The sequence below is a fragment of the Pristis pectinata genome, chromosome 25, assembly GCF_009764475.1.
Source record: "Pristis pectinata isolate sPriPec2 chromosome 25, sPriPec2.1.pri, whole genome shotgun sequence".
NCBI classification, from domain to species: Eukaryota; Metazoa; Chordata; class Chondrichthyes; order Rhinopristiformes; family Pristidae; genus Pristis; species Pristis pectinata.
The window spans coordinates 27,538,871-27,560,083 of record NC_067429.1 but is presented as its reverse complement, the minus strand read 5'-3'; the positions used below and the strand labels follow the sequence as shown (position 1 = coordinate 27,560,083).

The 21,213-nt window shown below is 41.3% G+C and overlaps 1 protein-coding gene across 1 annotated transcript in view; it reads right to left on the bottom strand.

The window, feature by feature from the left end:
• LOC127582931 (vesicle-fusing ATPase) overlaps positions 1-21,213 on the bottom strand; it is a 220,155-nt gene that overhangs the window by 20,130 nt on the left and 178,812 nt on the right. The window contains exons 18-19 of the mRNA XM_052038589.1: positions 10,874-11,008; positions 7,172-7,285 (exon numbers count right to left, since the gene is read on the bottom strand). Of these exons, the coding sequence (XP_051894549.1) occupies positions 7,172-7,285; positions 10,874-11,008 (249 nt within the window). The remainder of the gene's footprint in view (positions 1-7,171; positions 7,286-10,873; positions 11,009-21,213) is intronic.

The following is a 21,213-nucleotide window of genomic DNA, read 5'->3' as shown; positions in this document are numbered from 1 at the left end:
ATGTGGTCTCACTAACACCCAATATAGTTAAAGCAACTGCTGCACTCAATAACTCTTGCAATAAAGGCCAACATTCTACTTACTTTTTCTAATTACTTGCTGTAACTGCATACCAACTTTGTTTCATGTACAAAGACACCAATCTAGCAGAAGAGCATTATGTACTCTCTCCATTAATAAGATACGAGATAGGAGGAGGAGACCATTTAGCTCTGCTTCATCATTCAATTAAACCAAAACTGATCTTTGACCTCAATGACACTTTCCTGTACTTACCCCATTTGCTTTGATTCCCTTAAAATCCAACAATCTATTGATCTTAGTCTTGTGAGCTAATGATGAAGCCTCCACAACCCTATGGGCATAGAATCCTAAAGACTCATAACTCTCTGGATGAAGATTTTTTCCCTCTCATCTCAGTCCTGAGAGTGTGGTTCTGAGCACCTTAGCCAGAGGAGATGTACTGACCTTAGTCAAGCTTCAATTTTGTATATTTATTCATTCTTCAAAAATTTAGAGACTATACACCCAAAAATAAATGCATTGCACTCTCCAAGAAAATTTCTGCATGTGGAAATTGAGGTAAGGATAAATAAAAGACGGTTCAGTGTCAATCCTAAATGCAATGTCAATGCCCTGCATCTTTGGCAAATCAGAAGGATTCCATATTTTTGCATTTGGTTCTTCACTTTTTTCCCCTGAACAGTGTGACCTGTATGGACCACACTTCCCTGCTCAGGTGGGCCAACAGGTGCCAGTTTACCTTGGCCTACTTAGCTTGGATACACAATGGAGACCTCTTTCTTAGCTAGTTCCTCAGGATCGAGGGTGATCTACTTCCACTCCAATTCTGAGAACCGAGGTGCTGATGAAGCAAATGTGGAAACCACAAGCTCTTCTACAGACGGAGAAGGCAATGCCTGATGAAGCAGCTGGCCAGTCCTCCTGTAACCTCCACAGGACCTCTGTGCTCCCCATTAATGAATCTGAAGTCATCAGTGCCATACCAAATGCTCCTCCTTCAGACGTTCCTAAGGTATCAGTGGGATGTTACACATTTTCATGGAAGCTTTAAGGACATCCTTGAATCTTTTCCTGTCTGCCTGGTAATCTCTTCCTCTGTCACAGCTCCATAAAGAGTGCCTGCTTCAGGAGTCCGGCACGTGAATAATGTGACCTGCCCAATGGGGCAACACACACAAAATGCTGGAGGAACTCAGCAGGTCAGGCAGCGTCTATGGAGGGAAATAAACAGTTGATGTTTCAGGTCGAGACCCTTCATCAGGACTGGAAAGGAAGAGGGCAGAAGCCAGAATAAAAAGGTAGGGGGAGGGGGAGGAGCACAAACTGGCAAGTGATAGGCAAGTCCAGGTGAGGGGGGGAAGGTAGGTGGGTGGAGGAGGGGTGGGGGGAATGAATGGCAGTGATGTAAGAAGCTAAGAGGTGTTAGGTGGAGGCGAAGGGCTGGAGGAGGAGGAATCCGGTAGGACAGGACAGTAGACCACGGAATAAAGGGAAGGTGGGGAATAGATGAGGGCAGGCCATGAGAGCAGGGGTTCCTCCAGCATTTTGTGTGTGTTTCTCCAGATTCCAGCATCTGCAGAATCTCATGTCTTCGACCTGGCCAATGGAGTTGACTGAGGTAACTAGGGCCCCAGTGCTGGGAATGTTGGACTGGATTAGGACATTGATGTTTGTTCAATTATCCTGCCACTGAATTTCAGGGATTTTGCAGAGATTGTGTGTTAATTGCTTGTAAATTATTTGTACACACAAATCCAATGATGGTAACTTGACTGTCCATTCTGAGAGTATAAAATGTGTCTATAACCTTGCAGGACAGGAAAAAGAAAGAGGCAGAGGGAACTTGAGAGTTCTGTTGTCCATGGAACTTTACTCCAACAAAATGTAGTATCCGCAGAACATGGCAGAAAAATTGCCTGGCCTGCTGAGCTCCTCCAGCATTTTGTTTGTGTTGCTGCAGAGGGAACTTGGGAATGTTACTGAATAGGAGAATGGAAGTAAACTATTAGCACTATAGTCAGATTTGTTCAAAAGGTTATGTATTCATGTACTAACAAAGTATTTCATGCCTAGGATAGGTATGAGACCCATCTGCACAATTAGTTTAGTATAAGAATGACTAACCAAAATACATTCACACAAAAGGGTGTGTTCATAATCAAAATGTTGAATAAATCCTATAGAGATGGAAAAGAGCTGGAGTTTTCAAAATCTCATACAGCTTAAAAACTTGACGTACTGGGGGAATGTGACACTAAATAACCTGGTCCTATTTGTTCTTTCATTTCACTCTCCTGCAGGCTTGGTTGTAGTGCCTCTGGAACAACCAAAAACATACAATCATTCACTGCTTAAACATGTAGCACAGGAATGGTCACTTGAATGAAGTGCCAAACAGACATGGGGTGTAGAGGGGGAGTGCTGTTGACCATGGAACTTTACTCCAATAAACCGTAGTACCCCAGAAGAATGAACATAGCAGAAATATTGGGAATGGCGATGAGAACCAAGACTAGAGAGATAGCTGTGGACTTGGAAAAGCCTCAGAATAAGCATTCAGGACACAACACCAGATAGATGGTTGAGTGCCCTTGTCTCAAATAAAAACAAAAGGAGTAATCCAACACGCAGAGTGGAACTTTCCTCACATGCAATCAGGCAAGATTACGAATTCTACCCTGAAGCTCCAGAGGAGGTTGCTGCAGTCATCCTGTTGGAACTGGATAATCTACAAATATTACAAAAGACAAATACCCAAGTACAGGTAGAAACATTATAAAAGTGAACCCAATTAGAGAAAAAAGTTCATTTACACATTCGCAAGTGCAATGTGATTTGTAACATGCTCTTGTATTAAGATGGCTTCCTGTAGACCAGCACCCAGCCTTTCAATACTGATATAGCCCTTGTAGCCCAATGGCAGATTTTAAGCCCACACACACAAAATATGGGTTTACAAGTCCATCAAGGATAAACTTAAATGTTGGGAGACAGCTCAATGAAACCAATCCCCAGTAGTCCACATAACAAGATGAACATACTGAGTAGCTTACGTGGAGCACAAGTGAAAAATAAAACTGAAAACCACCGACTCATTCCTTCTGGTCTTTGCCAACATAAGGTATCAGCTCCCAGTTGTTAGCTCAGAGGATAAAGGGGGCATTTCTTCAGTAAACTGCCAGAAACACAATTCAGCTCAGTCAGATTGTAAAGAATCTTAGAGCCGCAGTTAGAACATAAGAAATAGGAGCAGGATGCGGCCATCTGGCCCGTCGAGCCTGCTCCACCATTCAATAAGATCGTGGCTTATCTGGCCGTGGACTCAGTTCCACCTGTCTGCCTTTTCCCCATAACCCTTAATTCCCCTACTATGCAAAAATCTAACTGTGTCTTAAATATATTTAATGAGGTAGCCTCTACTGTTTCCCTGGGCAGAGAATGCCACAGATTCACTGCTCTCTGGGAAAAGCAGATCCTGCTCACCTCCATCCTAAATCTACTCCAAATCTTGAGGCTATGTTCCCTAGTTCTAGTCTCACCTGCCAGTGGAAACAACTTCCCTGCCTCTATCTCATCTATCCCTTTCATAATTTTATACGTTTCTATAAGATTCCCTCTCATTCTTCTGAGTTCCAAGTGTCTCAATCTCACCTCATAGGCTAACCCCCTCATTCCCAGAATCAACCAGGTGAACCTTTACAGGTGCTATATAAAAGTCTGTTTGAGATGAGGAAAACTCACTTTTCCAGAACAGAAGCTGCCAACTACATATTATTATTTTTTTTAAAAAGATGTCAAAATATTAGAGCAAAGTCTAAAATATTAGCAGTAATTATTTTGATTCTTATGGAAAAAAAATATCCATTAAGTGAGCAGTAGTTACATGGACCAAGGAGGTCCCAAGTTCAGTCCTTGATCTGTGTGGAGTTGAATAACCATGGTAACTATTTTCCAAGCAATTTGAGTGCACACACAAAATAAAAATGTTTGGATTCTCACCTAATCTGTACCCTGCTCTCGATTATGCACATGCTCAAGTTTGGAGCGAATTAGAATTATTGTGGTAAATTCATCTCGATCTTGAATCCACGTTCAATGTGGCAAAGTATTACAGACGCTTTAAACAAAATTCGACACTGAGCCACATAAAAAGATATGAGGACATGTGACCAAAAACTTGATCACAAAGTTAAATTATCAGAAGTGTCTTAAAGAACTAGAGATAAGAATTGGTTGGGGAAGAAATCTTATGATTGAAGGCACGGTCTCTAATGAAGGGATTCCATGGTAGCCAGAAGTAGGAGAATGCCATTTCCTTGGAAAGTTGCAGAGATTTGTGCAATGGCAGAGAAAAGGTGGTATGGGGTCATGGAGGGGGGGGGGCTGCAGTCTGGAAATCGGGGGGGAAATGTTAATTCTGGAGCTTTGCTGGATTGGGAGCTAACATAAGCTGGTGAGCAGAGAGGTTAAATACCAGTAAGGTACTCTGGCAGTGATAAGACGAGGACAGAAAAATTGAGAGAGGAAAAGAAGATCAAACATACCACCCTCCCACATTAACATGTGTAAGATGTATTATTACTACATAGTGAACAGGAGATATGATCCTGAATAGAGCAGCCTGTCCAAATAGATTGCTTCAGAAGATGAAGGAAATGACATAACAGGTAAGGCATCTCCTTTCTTTGTTCCTTCCAAGCCTACATTTTTTTTCTTGTTGCTATGGCTGTGAAAATAAATGCAATAAGGATGATGCTTGTGCTTGCCTTGTGATACCACAGGTGACACTTGATGAGGCTCAAGTTTTTCCCGCATTAATTAGTTGCATCAACTTAATGGACAGTCATACATCAAATACCATTCTGTAACCATGCAATCATTCCAAGGATATTCCAGGGATAGTCTTTAAGAATATAGGAAATAGGAGCAAGTGACCATTTCCCTCCTGGAATGTGCTTTGCTTATCAATAGGATCATGGCCACTCTAGTACCTTTTCCACAGTCCCAAATGATCCCCATAACCTGTAATTTCTTTACTATCCAGAAATCTATTGATTGGAGCATTAAACATACTCAAGGTTTACAAAGATAGAGGATATGCACAGGGCTGTGGATCTTCAGAAAATAAATTTGTCTTCATCTGTCGAATGGCCAAACCCTTACGCTGTGTGTATAACCGTTCATTATAGATCCTCCAGCCCAATGTAAAATTACCAGTGCTGTAGACGCCCTCTCACTATACCATGCATTTCCAAGAGATCATCTCTCATTCATTTGAGTATAAGCTGATCTTAATCTCTCCTTATAGAACAAGCCCTTCATTTCCAAACCAATCTAGTATATTCATGCTGTAAAGGAACTACATCCCTCCCCTACTTTGGAGAGCTAAACTACTCAATTCTCCCAGTGTGATTGCACCAAATGAACCTTGTGATGAAGGTAGCCCCATTGTGGTGATAGGTATGTATTTCCAGGATTTTCCCCCAGCAATGGATGGACAGCAATAGCAAATGACTTTGGGAGGGGAATGCGCTAGTTATGGTGCTCTCATGCACATGTTGCTACTCAAATTACGACCTGTGGTGACTGTTGTTTTGGCTTTCTGTAGGCTGTCTAATACTCAACTTGTGCAGGAACCACAAGATGCCACTTGCAGTAGAAAACTCCCTTCCCCTGTCACTTCCTATAAATGTGGCAGGTGAGTTGGAGGAAAGATGATCAGGGATGAGGAAGGTGGGGTGGGGTGTGGAGGAGAGAACAGGACTGGGGAGAGGTGGGGTTGGGCGTAGTCTCAGACAAGTGACTGGGGACAAAGGAATTTGTTGGGTTGATGGGACAATGTGGGGGGGGCACGGAAGAGAACAATATTGGAATGATTGCCGAGAATGGAGGCAGCAAAGGAAGAGGAGGGAGATCATCAACAATAGAAAATTAAAGGCACCTACTTCAGATTCACCAGCAGGAACCAAGGTGGTGGTGTGTGGGTAGGTGGGTGGGGGTGAGGGGAAGCCCTCTAAAGGTAACACACTTCAACATTCCTTTCAATATTCCTGCAGGCCCTATACATGCAGAAGAATGGATTGCGACACAAAGAAAGTGTGTAGATTGAGGTCACTTGGCATTCCAATGCCTCCATGTACACGGATACACCATCAACAAATTGGGCCTCGAGTCTTCTGCCCTCACCTTTCCTGAAATCAGTCTTCCAAGCACCCTAATCTGGGTGGTATAAATCAAGGGAGATTCTTTCAATGAATACTCAGTGAGTTGTTGCAGTGCACATTGTAAACTGTATACCCTACAGGTATGTTGCACCTGTACAGCGAGAGTGCATGGACAAGGTAGTGATTGGATTTTTATCAAGTGGTTGGTATCAGGCTGAGAGTCTTGTTGGAGCTGTATTTGTCCAAGCAAATAGAGTGTATTCTAAAATACTCTTGACACAGGTAATCCAAACAATGAGACACAACATTAGAATTAGAAGGAATAGGCCACCAGGCCCTTCCATCCTGTCCATCAAGATCATGGTTGATCTTCAACCTCAGCACCATTTTCCTGCACTATCCTCACATACCTTGGTTCCCTTAATATCCAGAAAACTGTTCTGGATAAACTCAATGAATGACTCTCCACAGCCCTCCAGAGTAGAGGATTCCAAAGGTTCACTTTGGAAATCTGGAAGCAGGTCAATTGTCACACAACATTCAGGGTGTGACCTACCTGTAATCTCAGTAAATGCAGAAAAAGTCTTTGTTCATGCTTCAACAGCTTTGTAATAAAGACTAACATATCAATTGCTTTTCTGGTTGCCAGCTGTACCCGCAGACCATTCCACCAAACTTGTATCGTCGTCAGCTTGATTAGAAATTATGTGGGAAAGCAAGCCACGAGGATGATGCAGCATACTGGGAGAATTCCTCTTGGCTCTTATAGCCACAGCATACTGCCAGTCCATCTCGTCAATGATAGTCCCAGGATGGTGACAGGAGGGGACTTGGTGATGATAATATCAATGAATATCAAGTATCAGCTCCCTCTTGTTGGAGATGGTCACTGCTGGCACTTGAGTCACTCAATGAAACAATCTCATACACAACAGCAGTTTGACTTCACAGCCATTGAAATCACTGGGAACTTTCAAACTCACCTGCAGCGACATTTCAATGATCATCATCAGTTTTTTAATGCCGATCCAAACTGGCTTCCCCTTCACATGTTGGGTGATTCTAGCTCGTTCCCGATCATCAAACCTGCCAAGAAGCTGGAAAGAAAAACATTGATTTTAATTTTTTTAAAAATAGCAATTAATAACTTTCCCTCATCACCTTTTCTGCTGTTCCCTCTCCTCCTGAAGGCATGGTCGCCCGCTGGGGAGTAATTCCACAAAAAGCAGCTCCCTGTGTTCTTTGCACAGTGAGCATCAATACTGGTGAGTTTTCCCAATGGATTAGTGCACAGTAGATGCAAGTCAGGATCACTTTCCTCTCCTTATTCAAACTGTAGTGCCGCTAAACTCAATACTCAGTACTGACCAGAGACTTGCTGGCCATTGCAACTTTCAAGGTATGAATAGGTCAACTTGCAGACTTATACAACTAATTCAGTTATCAAGGGACTTTAAAAGTGACATGTCCAGTGTGCAAAATACTTCATTAGGCATATGCTAGAATTAGAAATGATTATTTGGCATTAAAATTATGAATTTTTATTGTGTATGAATGTTGAGCCACAACAGTTTCCTTACTAGAGTAAAATATGAATGGGTTAACTGGGAACACTTATAGCTACATGGAGTTGAAATCTGTCCAGCTGCATTTATGCAGCAGATAAATAGGTTTAAAATTACTTTAAATGAACTACATTTGTAAGTATTTGTATCAACCTCCATTAAACAGATTATTTCAAAGGAATAAATTATTAACAAGACTTACTAACATTCCATTCAACTAGTTGTGACACATTATACTAAAACAATTTTGATTAAAAAGATCCAAGACTCATCATCTGCTACAGTTTCTTTTACCATTTAAAATCAAAGTCCCCTAGTTACTGACCTTTCTGCCAAGGAAAATGGGTCCTTCCTATTCACCCCTTCTCTCCATTTTACACACCTCAATCCCTCCCTTTTTTTTTTGTTTTGCCTCCCCAGTCCAGTCACTCTCTCCTCACAGATATAATTCTCCAGCCTACCAACACTCTTGTACATTACTTCTGCATCCCATCCAATGTAATCCTTTCTATAGGGTGCTAGTTAGAGCACGGCGTACAAATCAACTTCTACAAAGTACTAATTCTCTTCCCTTGTGTACTAAGCTTCAGCCAATCAGGACAAGCATCCCTAATGTATTCTGTCTTACCATGGCAAAGGTGCGCTCAAGATACCTGCTTTTTCCACAGTTCTCAGTACCTTGACGTTTGCCATATGTACCTTTTCCTTACCTTCCTAAATGTGTCACCCTACACTTCCCTGGATTGAATATCAGCTGCCATTTGGTGACCATCTAACCAGTCCATCGATATTTTCCTGTGGGCTACAATTTCCTTTCTCACCATCAACCATACTGCCAATTTTGGCATCATCTACATATGATCATAGTTCTACATTTAAGTCCAAAGATGCACCACCGTAACCTGCAAAACTAGTATTGGGCCCCCATCTGGAACATAGATCCAACCAGTTTCCCTCTACTAACACTCTCATCTGTCTGGCAGGACTTGTTTTTACCCTGAACAACAACACCTTTTATTCCTCTCATTTTCCACAAATCAAAAGGTATAGCCATGGGAATTTGCATGGGCCCTAGCTATGCCCGTCTTTTCATTGGCTAATTGACTATGTGGAACCGTCCTTGTTCCAAACCTAGTCTGGCACCATCTCCTAACTCTTTCTCTGCTACATCAACCACTGCATTGGTGCAGACGACTGCACTTTTGCAGAACTGACCACCTTGAGCTCCTACTTGCAAGCCATTTCAACTCCCCTTCCCATTCCCACACCGACCTGTCTGTCCTCAGCCTTCTCCACTGCCAGGATGAGGTCAAATGCAAACTAGAAGAAAAGTACCTGATATTCTGCCTGGGTAGTCTACAACTCAATGGTACGGATGCCGAATTTTCCAACTTCAGGTAACCTGCACCCAATGTTCCTCTCTCTCTCCTTCTGATCCATGTTCTGTCACCCATGTTCTTTCCGAACTACCTCCACCCCCCCAGCTCTCCATTACCCATTTTCTTTCCCTTCCCCCACCTGATTCCATCTGCCTATCACCCACACACTCAAGTCACTGAGTCTCCTATCCCTTCCCCCACTGGCTCCACCCGCCCACCATCCCTCCCTTATCTGGTTCCACTTATCACCTCCCTTCCTTAGCAGGTTTCAGAATCTGCAGCCCTTTGTTGTCTCCACTTAACACCTTCCCAGCCTCTAACAACACCCCCTCCAGCTCCATTTGCCCTTCATCCCCCCTCCTTACCTGGTCCCACCCATAGCCTACCAGTTCCTTCCTCACTTCTCCCCCTCACCTCTTCATACTGGCTATCTTCCCGCTACACTCTTGGTCCTGATACAGGGTCTCGACCCAAAACATCCACTATCCCTCAGTGTCCACAGATGTTGCCTGACCCACTGAGTTCCTCATACAGTTTATTTTTTTGCTCGAGTATCGGGTCCCACTGGAACCACAATGTATATTGTTTACCAGTCACCAAATCTCCCTTGATCATTACCTTTTATCCCAAGCCAAATTTTAACCCAACTTGCTTGTTGATGCTTTCCATTGATTTAATTTTTTGATTGATCGATGCCTGACTTTGTCAAACTTCTTGCTAAAATCCACACAGACCACATCAGTCCACTGTGTAACCTCCTCAAAAAATTCCATCGAGCTAGCCAGATACAGTAAATTCTTGTTTATTCATTATTCATGTATCTGGAATTCTCATGCAACCAGCAAAAATTTGTATTCTATGAAAGCAAGCTCAAATAGTAAATTTTACTTCACGTACTGTGCAAAATGAGCATGAAAAGGCATTTTTAGTTTATTTGTGTTTGTATACAAGGGCAGTGCAATTGTACATTGATTAGCAGCAACATCCTCTGAACATTTAGCACTTCATCTGATGGCAAGTACAGTCATTTTTTTGATTTTTGTTGCATTTTACATTAATACCGGTTAGCCTTAAAAAGTAGAATTGTAGTGGAAAGCATTGTTAATTAAAAGGGTAAGGAGATGGCATACATTTTGACTATTTAAAGGTTTATGCAAAGTATACAATCGGCACTCCCTCATTACACTTGGATGATAGAAGGCTGCACTGTACAATTGTCCCTCAACACAGTGACCATGCTGACATAGTGATTCAGTAAATGAATGAACAGCCAGAGTTCTGGATCAGGGATCCAGATACGAGTTTGAATCCCACCACAGCAACTGGGATTAAATTCAGTCTCGTTTAAAACTAACCATGAAACCAATGCAATGACAGACCTCAGAGGACAAAAAGTAGTTTGAGTGTTGGCCCTTTAAATCACAGTCTCATAGTAAAATCTCAATGAGAGTTAATGCAGACTGTTGTTTTTCAGACCAGCAAGGTTGAAAATCTTGCAGACAAATTATGTATGTCGCACTACTGTTCTTGTTTGTGTGGTTGGGTGGGGGGGGGGGGGGGAGAGAGAGTTTAATGCAGGGAGAAAAGTATTTGGAAATTTAGCCTTCCGTTGTTTTTGTATTATTACACAAACACAGACTGGAATTTAGAAAGTAAATGTCGATTCTGAATTTGAAGATAACTTCAGCAGACTATATTTTGAAACACTCTCCCACTGGATGCTCAAGACGAACAGGCTTACCTCCAGAGCTTCCATCAACTGTTCTCCTGTGCTAATGTTCGGAATATGGATCGTGGTGCTGAAAACATCCATCATCTCCATCTCCTGGAGAACATCTTTACGACTGGTGGTCCCAATGATTAACAACTTGCGGCCCTATAACCAGACAAGCAATGCAATGCAATGTTAAGCATCAGGTAAGTTAGATGCAGCAAGGCATATATCCCTCAGACAGCATCATCAACAAATCCTATTAATCACTCTATCTAGACAATAGGTAAAACTAAGAACACTTGAGCAAACTGCACCAGAGGTAGTTTACAAATGTGTGACTTTACAAGTCTATTGGCTGCTCTCCGCATCAACTTAGCTATGAGGAGTTTCCAGTGCTGGAATCCAGTACTGTTTGTCTCCTGCTCTCATAAATGTACAAGACTAAATGAGCTGCATCGTGTTTGCTGTGGCTGGTAGTTCCTCAGAGAACAGATGGCATTCAGCCCTTCATTGGTTATTAGTATCTCCTGGACTTGCGTAGATTGCCACAAGTCTTGGACAAGTAGAGTGAAAGGTGTTAATGCACCACTCTGCTCTGTCATTGGACTCCATGAGAAATCCAGATGGATGTGTTTGCTTGGATTCTGTGCTGTGATTCATTTTCATGGAGATTCTAAATCCAGATATTAGAATGAAGGCGTTTCTCTCCACACATCTTAATTTTAAAGCTTTAAATAATGTTCTGCATTTTAAATCCATTTTTAATTTAAATTTTAAATTTTTATTTATAGTAATTTTAGTAATTGCTAAATATCTCTGAATATTAACAATGGTTTGAAATGCCTCTCAGTTTTGCAGGCGATGAGGTTTTGCTTCCTATTAGGGAGTTGTGGGGTGGGACCTCAGTGGTACACTGACTTAACTTTGTCTACCTTAACTATCCACTCTCCTTAAATGGCTGTAGGAATGCAGGCAGGAGCAGAGGTGAGCTCAGACAGAAGAGGGGCTTGCATGGGATAGAGGTGGGGGCAATATTCAAAGAGATTCTGAGATATGGTGGTTGAGAGGAGTCAAGGAGATGAGGGTGAGAGAGGGAAGAGAAGAGCTAACAAAAGGCAGGGCTTCGCTACCTGAGCCTGTGCATCTCAGAATCAGATTTATTGTCACTGCCTTGTATGGCGTGACGTTTGTTGTTTTGCAGCAGCAGTGCAGCATAAAGACATAAAAAATTACTATGTATTACAAAATAAATAAATACTGCAAAAGAAAAAAGGAATAACGAGGTAGTGTTCATGGCAGAGGGCAAAAAGCTGTTCCTAAGTCGTTGAGTGTGCATGTGCTCACCAATATGAGCAATGATATCCACAACCACTGTGCATATTGGTAAAAGGCATGGATCAGTATTCACATTTCCAAGTCAGAAAGAGTCGAATTAAGTCACATTCTAGAGACTCGAGTACATAATCAATGATCTCGTAACAGTGCAGTGCTGAAGCGTTGCACTGTTCAAGGTGCAAGGTTTCAATTAAACTACACCCTGTCTCTCATCAGAGGTGGATTTAAAATATCGGGGAGAATCCTGTGTCATTCACAACAATCGTCACTTTTAAAAAAAGCACTGGGACACTTATTGAGACGAGGGATCTTGCTTTGTGTAAATTGACTGCTGTATTTGCTGGAGTAGTCACAATGTTTTAAAAATATTTCAATGGCTCTGAGCTTTGAGGCTCAGGGTCATGGGGATCCTTGAATGAAAGCCCTTCTGATTCACCTCTAAACACCACATGACTAAGTGGTACAAAGCTAGATTCAGAGAAGTGTGAAGACCTGGGCATGTTATGGTGCTGGGCTGGGGTAGGTTTCAAAGATCAGGAGAGGCAAGGTGAGACCATAGGCAAAAAATGACAGTGTTAATAGCAGGGTATTGCTTGATTAGAATGTGGGTTTTCAGCTTCCTTAAAATTATCGTCTTTTCTGTCCAACAGGGATCCTGCAAGTATCTGTAATGTGGAAGATCAGAGATGACTCAAAGAAATTGGGCTCAAAATTCAGCATAAAGTAAATATGAGTGACAATTTTCAACAGCAGAAAGGAAATCAAACTTCAACAGGAGTAATAAATCGTACACAATAAGAAAATATCAAATATTAGGCACCAGAACTTAAGCAGAATTAGAGGATTTGTTTCTAACCAGAAGAGGAAGAATAGCACAATAATAAACTTGACAGGTCATCAAATCAGTAAAAAAAAACAGAACCTGATGAAATAAAGAAATATGCCAAATAAATCGGCTTGTTTGGGTCATATGGCCTTTTCTGAAAATTTGAAGGTTAAATTTTTTATATGAAAAGACATATAATTATAATTATAAAAGACACAAATTAGTTCTGTTAATGATAAAAGTGTCTCCATTTATTCTATCCTTGGGGCTCTTCAACCAGAGGAGAAAGATACAAGATACAGATACCAGTTTAGAGTTAGACTTTACCACATCTCCATCAGCATAACCATGGAGGATACCCTAGCTCATGTGACTTCATATAAAAACTACCACACATACAGAATGCAGCCTCGTATTGGAAGATGAATTTTATGTTCTTATGCACAAAGTAACAATTACGACAATAACCCTGCTTTTAAGAAAGGCTTGTGGATTGCAATAAAGGCTGGAGACAAGTCAATCTGGAAAGTTCTGTTTTCTGGCTTCTGGGCTGCCAGAGTTAAAATGGAAGAAACAAAAAGTAAAAGACACATCCACTGACACTGTGCTTTAAAACCCACATTGAGCAAATTACAAGAGAGCCTTAAGGCTCTGTTATCCTGCAGTAAACTCTCTATTTTATGGGGAGGATGCAAATAGGAGGGTAATTCATATTCACTCCACATTTGCTAAATCCACCCTATTTAATCGACATTGTCCGTCTATTCAGTTTCAACTTGGGCCTTGACTCAAGTATGTTAGTCCAGAGAATCAGGCTGAAAAAAGAGCAGTACTGTATCTGCTTCTCCCCACCCCCAATGCAAACAATTTGAGATTCTTTTACTGTGGTCTCAACTTCAATTACGGGATTAGCAGTGTTTCTCAATTCACGCTACCTGTGGTGTGTTAAATACCCTGATGGCTCAGAGAAGCTAACTGATAGGGACTGTAGCACATTTCTTTCACTTTGCACTTACTTCCCAACTCACCAGAATAACAACAACGCTCCCTTTTATTAGAGTTGTTTCTGTAATACCAAACATTCAGATCCCAACAAATCCCCAGCTCCCGCCCTCCCAAACATCCTCCATGATGCAGGGGAAGATTCCATAGCATAGCAGCAATATGATGCAAGCATACAATTATAAAGGGTCCAAATGGGCTTCAATAGTGCAACACCACATACATGGAATTTATGTGCACAATTGTTTTCCATTTGTACATGTGTAACTGATGAATAGAGGCTGCTAAAATGCTTTGCCTGGCTGTACTTTGCCACTATACAAGTGTATCTTGCCACTTTTCTGTGCTATCTTGGATTAGGTTTTTTTAAAAAAACATGGCTATTTTAATGCAATGCCCACTAGTTGGTCAGAGGCAGCACTGGAACTGATTTTTCCACCGTCTTCTGATCCAAGACAGGGATTGGTCAAAACACAGGCCAAAAGACCTTTCCCATGGCATTAAAGAACAATTCATGAGAGTCAAAAAGGCTATTGGTGTCCATAGTTGGTGAGAATTTAATCACTGGGGAGATCCTTAGGATAACTTCTATAGAACAGCATTATTGACAGCATGTTGACTATTAATCTGTGCACTGGGCAAGTGGATTAAACATTTCAGCTGGTTTAAAGTTAATGAGAGACATGGAGGGGTGGGGGGAGGAGTGAAGAGAAAGAAAAAGTAACTGAATTTAAAAGAGCAGAATGCAAGCAGACCTTACAACTCGCTCAACATAAGTGCACGTTAGCATGCTTCTGCAAACTGCCTGGAGAAATAAAATGGGGTCAATAGGTATGCAAGTAATTCTGCCTGTGGTTAATATTAAATTCCTGTTTCAGTTTACACCAAGTAAACTGCTTGTAAAGAAAATTTAAATTTCAAGCAAAGTGAAGCCCAATAACCATAGAACATTTATAAGAGATACTGTTTATAAAGTATTGGTTGAGAAGAGTTTCCAAGGTCAACACAGAATTTAAGTAGCTTGATAGCCTCTGAAGAATTCCAGAAGCCTTAAAGCAAGGTTCAGGCAATATGAATGGAGAGGGAACCAAGAAAGAAATGAATTAGCTCTTTAACCTTCCTTATCTCTATATCCCACAATATTACGACTGGTTAGATGTACATCAGAATTTATCCCATTGAGCTGTGCACTTGGAGGTGACAGGAAGGTACAGAAGTTTACATAGATAATGAAATTTAAATTTCTTTTAAATAAGATGGTCATAGAATCATACAACACAGGAACAGGCCCTTCAGTTAACCAAGATCGCATTGACTATCCAACACCCATTTACACAAATCTCATTTTATGCTCAATGTATTCCCTTCAATTTGACCCTGATTCACATTGGGGTCAATTTACAGTGGCCAATTAACCCACAAATCCGTACATCTTTGGAGTATGGGTGGAAACTTGAGCACCCGGGGGAAACCCATGCAATTACAGGGAGAACATGCAAACTCTACTTAGGCAACACCAGAGATCACCCTCACACCTGGGTTCCTGGAACTGCAAGATAGCAGCTCTACTGACTGTGCCATGGTGCTCAGGAAAAGAGTGCATCATGCTAACATATGCCATTTTATGCTGTTTCACAGACAGTGGATAGCTAGATAAAGATGCTTTGATCTTTTCAGAAGGTTCCCCACCATAAGTACACATGGATCAGAAAAAAAAAATCAGGAGAGCTGGGAATGAGGTGAGATTAGGAATTCTCTCTTTTGGTTGGTTCCAAAAACAAAGCCTGAGATGACACTTTACAATGAACTCTTCTCTCTCTACTGATGCTGCCTGACCTGCTGAGCAGTTCCAACACAAGTCTGCTATCACTGATGCCAACATCAGATGTAACTGTAATACTCTCTCCCCAGATCCAACAGGTTTGACTTGAATGGCTATTTAGTAAGACTGTTGCTATTGGTTGTGGTGTCCCAGCAGGAGCATCTCAGGAGAGGAAGTTGGAGGGGAAATGACTAGCAACACCAAAGTTAAGCCAATTGCCAAAGCCTGGGGCAAGGTTGGTGCTGATTTGAATAATGTACTTCTAATCATTTGCATTTCAATATCTCCTATGTAGCTTGCAACAGCTTGCCCCGTTTCTCAGGAAATGTCAGTTTTCTTGCCCATTAAAAAAATGCAAACCAAACCATTGCCCCCACCCCCCATAGGGTCATGCTATAGGTCACACTGCCTTGCTTATTCTTTTACATTCCTTTGATGTTGTTTGTACGTCATTTGTCTGAAGGTCTCCCCTGCCTTTCTTCACCAACACTCCCAACTTCAGCGCGCGTGCGCACACACACACAGAATGAGGAGAGGCTGTAACATCATAGACCACCTGTCAGCTAATGCAATCTAACATCTCAAAATCTGAAATGGCCTCAGGTATGTCTTCTGAGTAACAAGAGGAAAGACAGAGCTCAGTAAGCTGAAATACAGCTGGTTACACTGAACATTTCCTTTCTATCCAGGTGAAACTTAAAGACTTTTTTTAGGTCCAATGTTAAAAATCTGTTACCATTACAAGAGTGACCTGTGGCAGGTTTCATCGAGTGCCAGGTAGTGGTTGAGTGCCCCAGACACATTTGGAGGGGACCAGAAGTTTTGGGCAGATGAGTTTCCCAATAGAGGAAAAGGCAATTAAAAGATAAAATTAGCTTTCCATTAATTAGCCAACAGCATCCAGACTTTAAGTGCAGGACACAGGTCAGTGACAGGGCAAGAAAAGCTCCCATTGTGGATGGCACACTGGCTGCAATCACCAGCTGGTCACAAGGATGCATGCATTTCAACTCTGCAACAAAGCAGCCCAAGAGCGAGAGCTGACTGAACAAATCCACCATAATCTCCACAACCTTCCACTAACCTTGATGCAACCCAGCCATCAAACTCTGCCTGAATTATTTTTTGTGAATCAACTCAGCATGTCTTATTATGTGAAGACAAGTATTCATACAACCAAATATTTTTCAACCGTTTGCAGTGCAAACAAAAACACTGAGCAGGGGCCCAAATCAGTAGATTTTGAGGCTCATTAAGTAATGTGTCAGGGCAATTTGGAACAGAACTCCAATTGTGTCAGGGAGGTGGACAGGTTGGTTGGGGTGGGGATGGGAGAAATTAGGACAAAATAAAAATATGCTCACGAGCAGCAGAAGTAGCATGACGTTGCTATATGAATTTACATGTGGCACAGTAGTGTAGGGGCAGCACAGTAGTATAACGGTTAGCATAACGCTATTACAGCGCCAGCGACCCGGGTTCAATTCCTACCGCTGTCTGTAAGGAGTTTGTACATTCTCCCCGTGTGTCTGTCTGGGTTTCCTCCAGGTGCTCAGTTTTCCTCCCACATTCCAAAAACTTCTAGGTTAGGAGCTGTTATGTTGGCACCGGAAGAGTGGCGACACTTGCCGACTGTCCCTCAGCACATTCTCAGTAACACAAAAAGATATTTCACTGTGTGTTTTGATGTACATGTGATTAACAATGTGATCTTAGTAATGCATTTTAAAGCTACCTGTAGATTTCAATGGTAAAGGCATCACACCAAACTAACAGAACACAAATTACTTTGGAAGAAGTTCAGTTAAAGTTATGTAGAACAACACTGCAGACACTTTATGCACCTCAAGGTCCGGTAAACAGCAAATTAATGAAGGATCAGGTACGCTGCTTATGCTGACATTTGCCAAAATAGTTTCAGTTTAATGTTTCATGTAATTAAGGAATTAAAGTACACCAAACACGATGATGCCAGAATTGATGCCTAGCTCAACTAAATTTAGTTTGCAGCTGTCATACTGGTAAACTGCACCACAAATAATCTGGACATCTCGATGAAAAATTTAGAAAAAATGCCAGTGTTCCATTCCCCCTTATAACTGAGCACATACAGATGCTGAGTGAGGAGGGATTTGAGTACAACATCCACAATGGTCAAATAAAGCTGTCCATGCTGACTGTCCAGGTTCACATTAAGCATTTGCATTTTGCCAATAACCTTGGGAACTAACTATGCCTTTGAAAGCAAATTTCAACAAACTAATGTTTTTACAATGTGTATAATTGAATATGTTCCAAATATTTTGACAAAACATATACTTATAAAATCATAATGCACCCACTGTGACACAGTAGCAGGCTGATGACCATTTTGGTCATTGGCCATTCACTTAAAACATGCCGCTTTGGGCTCAGAAATTCAGCAGTCAAATTGTGCCCGAGGAATGGGATGAGGGAAACAAAAGGGACAAAATCATACTGGCATTATCTGAAGGGGGGGGGGGGGGGTGGACAGGGAGAGGAAAAAAATCTGATACTAGTTCTATTCAGGAGGAAAACGGAGGATCAGAATTTTCATTGGGGTGGATATGAGGTGGTAAAAGATGGTGCTGTACAAAAGGGGGCCCCAGTAAGTATGAACGCAAGTAATCTTATCTTGCAAACATCTTAGTCCTGTATTTTAAGATCAAGATGTCCTGGAGGTGTCCAATGACATCTCAGCTTATTGTGGCTCAATTTGCTTCGCTATCCTCCAAAGGATTGTTACACAAGGAATGTTATCCCATGCAAACTGACATGGGAGATCACGCTGTGGTCACCGAGATGACTCACACCAAGAATATTCAGTTTAATTTTTGGAATGGTATTAAGTGACCCAGAAAAGACCTTTAAAAATGTGAATTCAATTGAATTTCAAGGTAGAGCTTTCTTCAAAATTTTAGTGTAACTTACTCTATGATACAAAGTTAAAAAACATCTCACAAAGGAAGTCCATGTCATTCATCTGCTATCATTTGCAAATTCTAATTTAAATGCTCTTTAATCATTGGTACAGTGGGGACCAACCAGCATTATTAGTATTAACAATGGTAATATACCCATACTTGCCCAATTAATGGAGAATTTTCTATCTTATCCCATCCTTTCTAGCATGTCAGTACTTCTTGTAATTGCCCATATTTTGGGAAGTTATCTTCCTTGTAGAAAGTGTTTATTAAATCTATTCAAAAGGTAGTAAGCAAAAGTGGGAGCACTGATGCTCAGGTCAAGTAGCTGGCAGGTGAAATTTGATAGTGAGAAATGTGAAGTGTTCCATTTCTGTTGGAAGAATAAGAGGCTACATAGACTAGAGGGCACATTTTAAACAGGGTACAAGAAAAGAGATCTGAGGGTATATATGCATAGTTAATTGAAACTGGCAGCACAGGTTGAGAACCCGAGTTAAAACGGCATAGAGGATCCCGGGCTTTATGGAGGCCTGGAGTGCAAGAACAAGGAAATGATGATGAACCCTAATAGAACAACTGGATTACTGTATCCAGCTTTGAGCGCCAGACCTTAAGAGGGATGTGAAGGTTTGCAGAGGGGGCTAAAGAAATTTACAAAATGATTCTAGGGATAAGGGATCTTAGTTATGCAAATGAATTGGGGTTGCTCTCCTTGGAAGAGAAAGTTGAAAGATCTTTTAAGAGAGATCTAAAATCTTGAATGGTATAGGTTAGTTAGAGAGAAACTGCTCCCAATATCGGAAGGGAAAAAACCAGGTAACATAGCATGAAGGCGTAAGAACCAAGAGTGATGACAAATGGTCATTTTCTTCCCTAAGACACAGCAAGTGGTTAATGTCTGGAATGAGCTGACAGGGGCTATAATGAAAGAAGATTTAAGCCTAGCATTAAAAAGGGAGCTGAACAAGTATCTGAAAGGAAAATATTTGCAGGGCTGAGGGGGAGGGTGGGGAGTAGGAGGAACTAGAATGAACTAGCACAGAGCCAATGGCTCGAATAACCTCCCCTATGGTATAACAATGCTGTGATTCTGTAACTTCTATTTCATTCAGGTTGACCTGTAGAGTACTTGTAAACTAACAGCAATGACATATATAAAATATCCAAAGGGCTAAATTATATGAATAAAATGGGCTTGAATATTAAAGTACAAGATTCAAGTGCAAAGATCCTTCATATTTTGCTGATAATCCAGGAAATTTATAACTTAGTTTAAACTGCTTCCAACACCCTGTTGCACTTGTCATTTATCAAAAATTCCAAAAGTTGTTTATTTGTTCATTTGGATTTTCATCCATTATAACCATCAAAAAAAAAGGAGGGAGCACTTTCAATGTGTGCAAAATTCTGCCTGAGATAATCTGGAGAATCCCTCAACACTGTGATCCTATTGTTTCCAATGAGAGAGAATGTAACCCATCTTTAACAGGACTAGCACTCAGAACGTGACAGCACATTTCAAAACTTCTCGCTGACATCTGGCTGGATAAGATTTCAGGAGACTATACGTTGGACTTCACACGCTCTCAACTGGATAGTAAAACATTAGCTACAGGTAAGGGTACAAGCAGCCTGCCAGCTGTGTCTGTAGGCATTATGCTCTTAAAAGTCCTGGACAAAAAGACCCAAAACACTGCTTTCATCCTGAAAAGTGAGGACACATTTGTCACCAGTGTAATTTTCCAGACACAAAAGAAATACAGATCACCTGAATCCGTCTTATGTATCATAAAATATGCCCCTGAAGGCACTAGAAAGTTGATACAATTTTGAATGTCTATGCCGAAACAGGAGGAGAAACTGAATATTTACAATATTTATATATTATTGCATGTGCACTGACTCCTTACCTTGAATGTAAGCAACACAGAGTGCATAATGACACATGAAGAGCTACTAGAACATGAACAATTTGTTCACTCAATTCTTTACGTGTGAATGTGCTCATGATTCCATATACACCACACATTTATGTACACTGCTTGTCCTTATATGGGCACATTAACACATTTCACCCAATTTACAAGTTTGAGTTGGTCTGATCTTTTCAAAAGGAATACATCATTGGCATTGTATATAAAAGTGACACTTCCTAATTCAACAGAATCTTGTGTCATTTCTTCCAATCTCCGCTGGATCAGCTACTGAATCCGGTGTAATCTGGGCTCATTCTTGAATCGTTTCCTTTTCCACTTGGTAAACTCTCGATGTGACAGAACTTGAAGCCTCTTTTTCAGGGGTCTGATGTCAAGCACGTGAATGACACGGCATGCCCAGTGGAGCGCATGGAGTTGTTTCAACGCTGGGACATCAGTCTGGTAGAGGACACTGACATTATTCACTTACCCTTCCAGTGGATTTGTTGGATTTTTGT